Source organism: Mastigoproctus giganteus, chromosome 8, assembly GCF_048544385.1.
Source record: "Mastigoproctus giganteus isolate SK-2022 chromosome 8, ASM4854438v1, whole genome shotgun sequence".
Taxonomy (NCBI): Eukaryota; Metazoa; Arthropoda; class Arachnida; order Uropygi; family Thelyphonidae; genus Mastigoproctus; species Mastigoproctus giganteus.
The window spans coordinates 2,717,779-2,730,946 of record NC_143582.1 but is presented as its reverse complement, the minus strand read 5'-3'; the positions used below and the strand labels follow the sequence as shown (position 1 = coordinate 2,730,946).

The following is a 13,168-nucleotide window of genomic DNA, read 5'->3' as shown; positions in this document are numbered from 1 at the left end:
TGCACCATGTAGCCATTGCAAAAACTCTTTAGAGAAAAGGCATATCAGCAGCTGATTTAAAGAAGAAGAGAAGCTAGTACAACCATAGACTCAATCAATGATGATGGTAATTGATTCAATTTATCATTTTGAAATGGCAATGCCATTTCAAAATGATATGTTGCATTCTAGGATTAATACATTAATTGCCAAGATTTGAAAAGCCATAAAAATCATTAATCATGGACTCAAAAACCAAGTGGAATAGTTTAGTGGCTATGCTGGAGCATTTTTTATAAAGTTAGTGATTGTATAAGAAAGAGCTTTATTGATTTGGGAATTGAGTTAAACTTATCTGTTAAAAATGTGATATCTGCTCTGCAGCCAGTAAAAGTTTCTGTATAAAACACATTGTGTGAAGATGCAAATTTATTTAATAATATCAAGTAATACTATAAGTAAAGAACTTAAGAAAGAATAAATGCATAAAAGATGAACCAAGTATTCTGATGACTACAATGTATTTAATAAAACATCTAAAACAACTATGACAAAACTAATAATAGAAACAGCAGAATGCTGGAATGCAAATGATGAGAATAAAAATCCTAATGGCCATGAATTTGATGATGCTATTTTCATGTCAGAAGTGCCCACCAGTTCACTAACAATGAAAGATTTCATCTCATGATTAAGCAAAGAATTAGTTCTAAGACAGAAAACCAATAAATATTCAAAAATGCCACAAAAGATATCGGGAAAAATCGTACAAAAGGAAAATAAAGATATTTTTTAAGGAAAATATTTAAAACTGATTAATAAATACTTATGACAATCTGGCCAACTAGTGTTGAATCAGAGAGAGCATTATCAGGAGCAGGACTGATCTGCATCAAAGTCAGATAAAAGCCTTAATGCTTATTACAAGCAAATTTTAATGGCAAAGTGAATTTAAAAAAAATCCTTAAATTTCTTTAATAAAATAATTAAATTGTGATAGAAACCATGTAATAAATGAAAAAAGCTTTAAAAAATCATATTGAATTTGCTAATAATTTACCGGTATTACTGGTAATGGGAAAATATATGGAAATTTTGCAATCCCTAGTAATTCTATATACAGGTTACGTTGATAACACAGAGAATACCTTAAAAACAATGAGTGGGTTTCATTATTTTTGTTTATAAGTTTACGCCAATTAATAACATTTTATGTTTGAAATTTATAAAAATCAAAATTTTAAAGCTGCTAAATATATATATACACTGAGTGATCACTGAATTATGACCACCTACCTGATACTTCGTAGGTCCAACTTTGGCCCTCACAGTACAGCAGCTATCCGACGTGTCATTGACTCAACAAGATGTTGGAAGCATTCGGGAGGTTATGGCCAACCAAGCTGTGTGTAATGTGGTTAGCAATGTAGGTATGGAGGTGATTCATGTATCCAGATGCCTTTCCACAGTGTCCCACAAGTGCTCTATGGGATTGATATCGGGGGGGGGGGGGGGGGGGGGGGGTGGGGGGGGGGGGGGGGGGGAGTTCAGAGACCAATCGATATGCTAGAAGTCAGAACTGCGTTCCTCAAATCATTCCTGCACAACTAGTGCCCAATGGCTCGGTGCATTGTCATCTTGGAAGGCACCATTGCCATTCGGGAAAAGGTGTAACATACGGGGTGTACACAGTCAACAAGCAGTTGACGACTGATACGTTGTTCCACATGCAGCAGGGATCCAAGTTCCTGCGAGTGAAACATGCCCCCACACCATACAACCGCCTCCACCGGCCTGCAGTTTTGATACCATGCATGATGAATCAAGAGGCTCAATGTTGTTGACAATCAGTACACGGCCACCCACGGTGTGGAGTAAATAACGTGACTCATCCAACCAGCACACCCTTCTTCCAGTCTTCTAACATCCAACTTGCACACTCTTTACACCAAGCGAATCTTTTATGCCGATAAACCTTGGTTAGGAGAGGATGCCGCAGGGGTCGTCTGCTGGTATAGCCCATATGTGCGAGCGTGTGATGCATGGTCATGCCAGATATTGTTCTGGGTTGGCCCAAGTTGTATTGGATAGTCAACTCTTCAGCAGTGCTGTGCCTGTTCACCTGTACGGGTCGTTGGACCCGGGCGCTCACCTATAACATCAACCAACCTTTCGCTAAACCTTTGCAGTTTTGCTGTAGAGTCGTTGGTTGACCATTTGACACCATTTCTGGTACACTTTAACTACGGTGGCTCTTGAACACCCCCACCAGTCCAGCTGTTTGGGAAATCGAGGCACCAGCTTGTCAAGCACCCACAATCTGTCCTTTATCAAAGTCCGATAAATCCTTCCTTTTACCCCATCACGCTCAGAATTTTTATTACCTACTGAACCACATACACCTTATCTATGCTACGTAGGTCAACTAACTCCACAACTCTCGTACCTCACGTAGTCAATGGGTCACATTCAGTTTTTCATAGGGGTGGTCATAATTTAGTGATCACTCAGTGGTGTATTTAGTAGTTCATAAACAAGAATAAGAATGCTTACTGACAGATGTTATGCCAAACCCTACAATCATTTGTTTGGAATAGCAGTCTAGCTTAAAACTGTAAAGTTCCGTCAGCAAAGGCATCTTTAGAAGGGTCATTATTTTATAATTCAATCATCTACAATTTGTGCTGGGACTTAGGGTTAATGGCAATGAATTTTAAGCATGGGTATTTAATCTGACCTACTATAAAAATCAGAAAACCTTGCAGGAAAAATCTATTTTAGAGCTGCTGAATGATAGTAACAAACTTGTTTCTTAGCATTAGCCATTCAACTGGTTTGACAAAAGATTACATATCAGTTACATAAGAAGGAAAGTAATACAAGTTTTGTTCCATTAATATGTTGAACCAGAAAACATGTCATAGTAACCCTTTTCCTTGAAATTTTTCACATTATGTCTATTAAGATTATTTGTTAAACCCAACCATTAGAAAAGTGAGATCTAATATCCATTTACTACCTGATAACTGTGATATTAGTTTACTCTTTCCTATCATGAAAATGTAAGGGGCACACACCTGCAAAATTTTGAATAAATCTGGTCAGTGGTATGCCCCACTCAACCATCTCACAAATGAATAATATACACCACTATACTCTGTCCCAATGTCTGCCAAAAGATGATGGAACTGATGGTGTGTCAAATCAAGTTCCTTGTCGAAATAACAACTTCCATATCATCTTCCCATTTCAAAAATATGCACTTTTAGAACCACTCTTTTTCATACAATCCATTGTAAAAGTTGTCTTTTCAACAGTTCTGAACTTTATTCCAAAGAAGCAGTGTTTCCTTTACTTCCAAAGTTCCAGTAGTACTTTTCAAATTGCACAAACCAGCTAGTTCTTCATGAATCAGAAAGGCAAAACCAATTCCATGGATGAATACTAACAACTGCACAGTAATCTGTGATTAGTTATTTTCATCCATTGCAAATGCATAATGCTTTTGCCATCAAAGGTAATTTCATTCAACAAAATTTTTTTCTATTTCTTCTAATATGTCTCTTGCACAACTTCAGGCAGAGAGTTTAATGTCTTCTGAAATCTCTATCTTATACGAACATTCTTCTTCTTCAGTTGTAACTAGCATACACTGTTTTACAATTTTAGAGTCACAAAAGGCCTTCCAGTTTGTGCAAATTTCACCCACTGCATAGCTTGCATCATTTCTTTAAGATGATTTTTTGTATCTCACCAAAGAGGTTTTCAAATTCTATATTTATTTTCCGAAGTCACCAACAAGACAATCAAATTGCCTTTATGTTGAATCTCAACAATGATATTTGACATAGCATTAAATTAAATATTAAAGAAAGAAAGGTATATGCATTCATCAGTGGAGCATCCTGTTGATCTTCTGCTTAGATTAAAGGAAGCAAGCTTAGCACAAATTACACCACTCTGCACGGTTTTTGATGTTTGTAAATTAATAGCTATTATTAACTCAGTTTTGTATGCTGATTTCAAAAATGTTATTTCGTTTTTTTTTTTCCCTATCACATAATGTTTTTTCACAAATCACTTAAGTTGATGTCACTGAGTTGTATTCTTGAATGTATTAAATTAGGAGTAAACTCTGGGAATCTGTAAACTAAATCATCACATGTTGGTAACACTAATTTCGCTCATTTGTTTCTCGATCTTGAGAGCTCCATGCAACAGTGTTTATCTGTGAGCTCAGTTTATTTTTGAGATTATCGTGTCAAATTTTTGCTGAAAAGTGAGTAAAATGTCTTTCTGCAAGTGTCTGAACAATCCGAACTTATTTTGTTATATTTGTCGAGTTATGTAGTCCTCAAGCAAAGACAAGATGTTACAGAATTTGTAAAAAAATGTGTATTGTGTTTATTTTGGAGTGAAACTTTGTGACCAAGATAAACAATGGGCTCCACATAAAGTTTGCTGAACCTGTGTTGAAGCATTAAGACTGGAAAAATGGTAAAAAGAAGGCTATATCATTTGCACTTCCCATGATTTGATGGGAGCATACAAACCATTGCAATTTTTTCACAGGTAATGTAGAGGATACAATTCAAGAGTAAGAAGAGCTGTTGTTGTTGTTATTTGGTGTTTTAGGAGCATTAGCAACTAAGGCCATATTGCTCCGGGATATGCGGTGGTCATTCCCTGACCTTTCCGCATTTGGTGGTGACGGGCTCGAACCCCGGTCTAATCAAGAAGCGTGTGCTACGCACTGCTGCTCCTTCCCACCTGGCTACGGAGGCGCCAGTAATAAGAGCAGTGTGTATCCTAATATTCCATCTGCCATTAGACCAGTTCCACATGGGGATAACCTGCCAATTCCATGCCCTCAACTTATATTGGAGAATGTAGTGGCAGAGGGTGCTGAAAGTGAAGGTGCTGAAGATGAAACAAGTCTACATCTCTGGAGACACCGAGGTGAATCCTTAACTGTTTTCACAGCATGAACTCAATGATCTGGTAAGGGATTTAAATTTGCCAATGGAATCTGCAGAATTCATTGTTTCTAGACTTAAATCTTCTAGCACATGGGACATTTTTCTCATGGTAAAGATGCAGTGAATAAGAACTGGTTCCCCTACTTTTCTTAGGACAATTTTCTTGTTTTTCGCAGTAAAATAAATGACTTAATGAACTATTTAGGAATTAGTTATAATCCTACACAGTGGAGACTTTTTATTGATTCATAAAAGAGGAATCTCAAAGGTGCGTTGCTCCACAATGGAAATAAATATCGGTCAATTCTAGTAGCTCACTCTGTGCATTTGAAAGAAACATATGAGAATTTGAAGAAGTTGTTGACAAATATTAAGTATGAAGAACATGGTTGGTTGGTCTGTGTTGACTTTAAAGTTACAAGCATGTTACTTGGACAGCAATTTGGTTATACAAAAATATCTTGATTTTTGTGCAAGTGAAACAGTTGGACAAGGAATAAGCAGTGGAGTGTCAAGGTCTGGCCAAAGAAGGGTAGTTTGTTGCCTGGATCAAAGAACATAGTTCATAAACCACTAGTATACCCATTTGGCACACTACGGCTACAGATGCTGATGCGCCTAATAAATCCCCAAGCAAATAAACTGGTATATCCCAAAACTGTCCTCCTCCTACTCTTGCACATTATACTGAGTTTAATGAAACAGGCTGTGAAAACTTTACCCCAGGAAGGTCCCTACTTCAAGTACCTTGGTACTAAATTCCCACTGATCACCCAAGAGAAGCTAAAACAAGCTATTTTTATTGGACCTCAAAATTTGCAAACTGAAGAATGAGCGAGATCTTGAGGAAACTACGAATAAAAGAGAAAAACAAGCATGGATTAGCTTCAGGTCTGTTGGTGAGAACTTTTAGTGCACAACAAGGATCTGGACTACAAGAATATAGCTGAAAATATGTTGGCAAACTTCAAGAAGCTGGACTGCAATTTGAGTGTCAAGGTACATTTTATACACTCCTACTTCAACTACCTCCCAAAAAATTTAGAAAGTGCTAGTGAAGAAAAGGGTGAGGTTCCACCAAGATATTAAAGAAATGGAGAGGAGGTACCAGGGGAGGTGGAATGTCAACATGATGGCTGACTATTGCTGGATGATGAAGATCAACTGGAAAGTAGAAGAATTTGCAAGAATATTAAATAAATGAAAATTTGAACCATTGTAGATCAGTTTTTAAAATGAGAGGCGAGTGTTCAGTGGACTTTTTACCACATTGCCCTTTTTAATAGTGTTTTCAACATGTTTTTAAATATAAAAGTCTGGAAAAAGTAGCATTTTGTTACAATTTCAGTGCACAAATTCTGCCAAAATTAATAAAAATTTCTGAAAAATCAAATTTTCTTTAATGATTTTTGAAGAAACCTGATGTGATATGATGTGATGGAAGTCATTTTTGAAATCAGCACTAGAAAATGATTCAGAAACATCCTTTTATGAGAAAATAGTGTATCCTCCCCCCGAAATGCAGAATAGTGTTATTATAGGGGACAAACTAACCACCTCATCTATTTCTTCCTTAAATTTATTAAAACTACTCACTTTTACATCACCAGATGTTTGTTTCAACAAGCAAAACCTGCTGGCCGAAATTAAATTTCCACACATCAATACAGCAGCAATCCGTCTCCAATGTGTGTGTGTGTGCGTGTGTGTGGGTGGACTGAGCAAGAGTAAGAACACTCTAAACTAGCACAATCAGATCTTTGCAATTTGCAGAGCTGATATCTTTCTTTGTAAGAGTACCCTTTTTGTTCTGCTCACTAATCTTGTCATTCTTCTCTGCACCTATTATAAGGAGATCCACATCCTTCCTAAAATGAGGCTTACAGACTCAATGAGATAATACCTTATCCCTACTGGCAAAATTCTCTATAACAGTGGAAAAAACCCCATGAGCTGACAGCCTGTTGTTTGCACTACTCAGAGAAGTTTATAACTGACTACACAATTACTCCAGGTCTTTTCATTCTCCACTACCCAGAAATTTGATTTTTCAGAAATTTTTATTAATTTTGGCAGAACCTTGTTGCAATAGCATATCCTCATTACTGTCAATCTTAGTATCATCAGCAAGACAGTAAGCCTGATATGTCTTCATCAATACCATCAGTAAATATTGAAAACACAACAGGTCCAGAACAACCCTGGAGGCTTCACTCTTAACTTAACACTTTAACATTAATCAATGAAGAGTAGTCCACTGATAAACACTCTGTCTTCTCCCACTCAACCATCCCTTTATCCATAACAATAACTTTCCCTTAATGCCACACTGCTCCAATTTGTACAGCAGTCTTTTATGTGCAACAGCATCAAAAGCTTTTCTAAAATCTAAGTATGTTTCTTAACAAATCTATGCTGTGGCTATCATTATAACTGCATTCCTGTCTAGATGGTTCTGCATTACTTCAACCAGTGACTCTACTATTTTTCCTTTGTGAAGTGGGGTGGGAAGGTACATTTGCATCTCTAGTTCAAAGGGAGTCTCCTCCCCCTGAATTCAAGGATGCTCTTATAAATATGGCTAACGTTTTCTTATCCTTTTGCTGCCTCCATTATTATAAGTGGATAAATCCCATCCACAAATATCATTTTTACATTTGGCTTCGACAATTTCTGTTCCAGTTTTCTTCTCGGTTATCACAAAATTATTAAGCTCACAGTAGGAATTTAATAAACTTTTGGCATCTCCATTGCAAAAAAAATTCAAGTTTTAATGTTGATGCAAAATACCTATTCAATTTTTCTCTAACCTGAGTAGGATCATCATTGGTTATGCTATTTCAACTCTTTCCTTCTACTTTAAGAAAGTAAAGAAATCTTGAGAGTAAATGGGCCTGTAGTTCTGGAATCCACTACTTAAATATAAATAAGTATATCCAGTAAAAATTTTAATAAACATTTAATTACAAATGGTTTGCAGCTTTCGAGGCTAAATGGGCCTCGTTGTCAGCAAATACTAACAGAATGGAGACGTTAGAGACAAAATTTTAAAGGATACTGTTGTGCATGCTGAGGTGTGTGCGAGGTTGACCATTCAACCACTAGATTGGTGTTCATTGTTGCTGCAGGAATGTGTGTGTGTGGCTATGCTTCCAGCGCTTATCTAGTCTCAAAACAGTTGCCTCCAAGATAGGATGTAGTCTCATTCCCTTGCAGCGGTTCATAGTTCTTGAATTACAAGATATATTAAGCAACTCTAGCCAGATGTGGTGGCGAAAGTGTCAGGACCGGTCAATCACTTCACAATCGCACTTGGGATTAAGGTCATGGTGGGTCAACCAGAAGTGTTCCATGAATGCAGATTGGTCAGTCTCAGCAAGGTGAATCATTCTGTCGTGCTCTGCAAGGCAGTCTTGAAGGCATCTCGAGGTCTCCCCTATGTAGTAACTGTCACAATCTTTGCAGATAATGGGTATACTACACTGATACACAAGAGGGGCGACCAGTCTTCATGCTGGAAACCAGAGAAAGCAAGTTTCTACCGGGTAGCCGCAAGCATTTTATGTGGTATTCTCGAAGAATTTTTGAAATCTGGCTCGACATGCCTGGGATAGTAGGGAATGTAGGTTTACAAGAACATCCAAGAATGGAAGGGATCTGTCCACTTCCAACTCTAAAGTGAACTGGATGAACACTGACAAGGAATTGAGGTACTCCAGTAATGTTGTTTCAGAACCACGTGGGATGACGAAGAAGATGTCATTGACGTATCTGCACCATGTTGTAATAGGTACAGGTGGGTTCAGGAATATCTGTTCTTCCAATTCTTCCATGGCAATATTGCCCACGATGGAACTAACCTACTGCCTACATTCCCTACTATTTGGGCATGTCGAGCCAGATTTCAAAAATCCTTCTAGAATACCACATAAAATGTGTGCAGCTACCTGGTAGAACCTTGCATTCTCTGGTCGCCCCTCTCTTGTGCAACGGTGTAGTATACCACATAACCTGCAAAGATTGTAACAGCTGCTACATAGGGAAGACCTTGAGACACCTTCAACACTGCCTTGCAGAGCACGACAGATCGATTCGCCTTGCTGAGACTGACCAATCCACAATCGTGGAACACTTCTGGTCGACCCACCATGACCTTAATACCAAGCGCGATTACGAAGTGATTTACCATTCCCGACACTTTCACCACTGCTTCTGGCTAGAGTCGCTTAATATATCATGTAATTCAAGAACTATGAACCGCTGCAATGGAATGAGCCTACATCCTATTTTGGAGGCAACTGTTTTGAGACTAGATAAGTGCTAGAAGCATAGCCACACATGTCCATGCAGCAACAATGAACACCAATCTAGTGGTTGAATGGTCAACCTTGTGCCCACGTACGCCTCATTGTGCGCACAACTGTATCCTTTAAAATTTTGTCTCTAACATCTCCATTCTGTTAGTATTTGCTGACAACGAGGCCCGTTTAGCCTCGAAAACTGCAAACCATTTGTAATTAAATGTTTATTAAAATTTTTACTGGATATACGTATTTATATTTATATTTAAAGAATTCTTATAGCAAACAAATATTTGCTATAATTTCAGCAATAAATTCATTGGGGGGGGGGGGGTGTTGAAGATAAACCTAAATATCATGTGATAATTCCATGTTTCTTCCTTTTCTGATATTATAATATTTGGAACTTATGCACTGCTGTAATTTATTGATCATTATTAATATAATACAACTCATTGCCATCTGAGAAATGTTGCATAGGAATAATTACAATTTGTAAATATGAAATAAAATCTAACAGAATAGAGTCAATGTGGACTGTATGGCAAATGGATGGGTGGAATAAAGACATTGTTCCATATTTCTGAAAGAAGGTAGTATAAAATCTTCCAGGAAAAAAGCAAAACAAATGACAATAGTAGCAATGAAGAATGCAATTTGATAAGTGCAATATATAAAAGAGTACTGATCAGTACTCTTTTATACATTGCTCTGGAATAATGTTAACAAGCTAAACGCACTAATCACTTATCAAATTTTACGGAAAACATCTAGGAGTAAAAAACATTAAAAATAATGCATGTTGTCTAAGAATCAAATATGGTATACTTTTTATATTCAAAAATGCCATGTTTCATAAAAAAAATTCTACAATATTTTATGTTACACAGTATTTTTATTTAAATATTTATATTTTAAAACCTTAATGCCAAAGTTTGTAGATGATACAAAGGTTGGCAGGGTGGTTAATGACAGTAGTTATCAGGGTGAACTGCAACAAGATCTAGGAAAATTGGGTTGATGAACTGAGAAATGGCAGTTGAAGTTTAACTTTGACAAAAAACAGTTGACATGAATTCTCTGAGCAGTGCAGACATGCTGCCAGGACAGCTCATGGGGTTTTGTAAATGATATACAGAAACTTTGCTATCAAGGATAAGGAGATGATTATCCCTTTGTATAAGGCCATGGTTAGGCTGAAATTTGAGTATTGTATAGAGGTCTGGGGTCCTCACTTTAGGTAAGAATGTAGATTTGCTGAAACGGGTTCAGAGAAGGGTAACCAGATTGGTGAAGGGAATAAAAGGGGGTGGTCTTAACTAGAAAGGCTTCAGTTCTGCAAATTGCAGACTAGGCACCTGCGGAGAAATCTGAGTGAGGTGTTTCAAGCCTTGAACGGATTGAGTAAGCTGAATGTTAATGGCATTCTTCCACTTGCTGAGACTACACACATGAGGGGGCATAAATTCAAGTTGAGGAAGGATGGTTGCAGGATAGATGTGTAGAAGTTTGCCTTCAGCCAGTGGGTAGCTGATTGTTGGAACAGGCTTCAATCTATTGTTGTGAAAGTGGACGGCTGGAATAAATTCAAGGGAGAACTAGACAAATTCTTAGAGGGTATGGATGGGTAAACTGTGCAGGTTTTTTTTTTTTTTTTTTGCTGATGCTATATAAGCTTTTTCTTTCATCATTTGCCATTACTACTACTACTACTATTAAAAATGCATAAGGGAAAACTAAAAATGTATTATACTTACAGAAAGTTTATTTGGAGACATGTAACTCCTACTTAATGCAATTTTGTTTCCCATAGAAGGACCCATTCCAGCAACATGAGGTGAGTATGGTTCAGGTTGACTCCCTCCATAGCGAGTCATAGGCCAATTGGAAGAATTAACAGGAGGCCCTTCTCCATGCCTTGACCCATCCCATCCATCTCGTTGATTGGTGGTATATTGGCTTTGTGCTGTGGGTGTTGAGTACTGCCTGTTATCCCTTGGCCAACCTATAAATAAAAAAAATATTTTTGAATCTGAATATGTACATTTCCAAGCTAAATCAAATAATTTTGATGATATTTTTTGCTGTTCTGGCGCACAAAAATACAAAAAAAAAAAAAAAAAAAAAAAACCTTGCATTAAACAATAAAACCCTCATCCCCTTCTCAATGCCACAAAGTGACCAAAAACCAATTCTGCTTTGAACTTTATCCAATTCTTCACCTTGGCAGATAACTTATTCCCACAATCTACAACACACTGAACATAAACTCCATGAGATCTAGCCCTCAGTCATCCTCCCCCAGATGTCTCATTAACAAGCTTTGTAATCTGCACCTTCTAAAAGATGTTTCTCAATAGGGACAATGATTAGTACCTTCCATCAATCTGTTCCTTTTTGAACCTTCTCTAAAAGTTGTCTTTCCTGAGGTATAGCTTCCAGATCTGAACACAATATTCCATGTGGTCTTATGCTTGTTTGTATCACAATCCCCTAAATCTTTTGTATCCTGAACCACCTTTAATTCCTCTCTCCTAGTCTGCAAGTTACTCCTTTGTTTCTGTTCTTCAGGTAAAAAACAATAGTGTTAAACTGTAACTATCATTTCTAATTGTAACTAGTAGTGATGACTACAAAAATTGGGAAGTGTTAGATTTGAAGGTTGGAAAGATGACTAATGACAATTAGTCATCTTTCCAACCTTCAAATGATTAGCAAACTTATTAACATATTCAACTGCTGGGAATCATGGGGGTACAAGTGAACACATGGGTTGTGTTAGGGTGGCTAAGAGGAAGAGCAGGTGCATGTATACTTGCATGTACACCAATGCTAGGAGTTTAGTAAATAAATTTGATGAAGTTGAGGTATTGCTCAAAACATCAAAGGCAGATATTGTTGGGATTTCAGAGACGTGGTGTCACACAGATATAAGGAATGCAGAACTGGAATTTGGGGAGTACAATGTCTACAGAAAGGATAGACAGGATAGGAAGGGAGGAGGGGTTATGCTATTAGTTAAGAAACACATAAAATCAAGTGAAGCCAGTCGACATTGCTGGACAGTGCAGTGTCGAGTCAGTTTGGTGTGACATAAGCATTGGCAGATCAAAATTGAGAGTAGGAGTGTGCTATAGGCCTAATGACTCTGATGAGTATAATAAGAAACTGTACAGAGAAATAGAGTGGGCCAGTAAATCAGAGAGTCTTATAATGGGAGATTTTAATTTCCCAGATATTGACTGGAATTTGGGGGCTGGTCACTCACACACTAGCAAGGCTTTTGTGGATTTATTGGATGATTGTTTTCTACATCAGCATGTTCGGGAGGCAACTAGGGGGAGTAATACTCTTGATTTGATTATCAGTAGTGATTCTTCATGCATTAAGAATCTGCAGATAAATGAACCACTAGGTGGCAGTGATCACAGTGTCCTGAAGTGGGAGTTACTCAAAGAGGTAACTACCATTAGGGGTAAAGGGAAGGGGTATTGCTTTCGTAAAGGCGACTACGATGGACTGAGACAGTATTTAAATTCTATACAGTGGGATCAACTGATGATGTTACCAACAGCAAATTCAAAATGGGAAGCATTCAAAGAACTTATCTTGGAAGCTACTAGGCTTTACATACCAACTAAGAAATATTGTTCAAAGTTTAGGCCTAAATGGATGTCAGTTGAACTAATGAGGCATATGGCAGAAAAGAAAAATGCATGGGATACATACAAATTAACACATGACACAGAAGCCTATGATAGATACAAGTTTATCTGTAACCAAGTTACAAAGGAGGTTAGGCAGGCGAAGGCAGATTACGAGAAATCCTTGGCAAGGGTAGCAAAGAAAAACAGCAAAGAGTTCTTTACTTATGTAAACTCTAGAAGGAAGGGGATGAATCAGATTGGT

The 13,168-nt window shown here is 37.5% G+C and overlaps 1 protein-coding gene across 1 annotated transcript in view; it reads right to left on the bottom strand.

The window, feature by feature from the left end:
* LOC150081198 (trithorax group protein osa-like) overlaps positions 1-13,168 on the bottom strand; it is a 199,878-nt gene that overhangs the window by 7,716 nt on the left and 178,994 nt on the right. Inside the window, exon 11 of the mRNA XM_090379370.1 lies at positions 11,017-11,264. Coding sequence (XP_090235496.1) covers positions 11,017-11,264 — 248 coding nt within the window. The remainder of the gene's footprint in view (positions 1-11,016; positions 11,265-13,168) is intronic.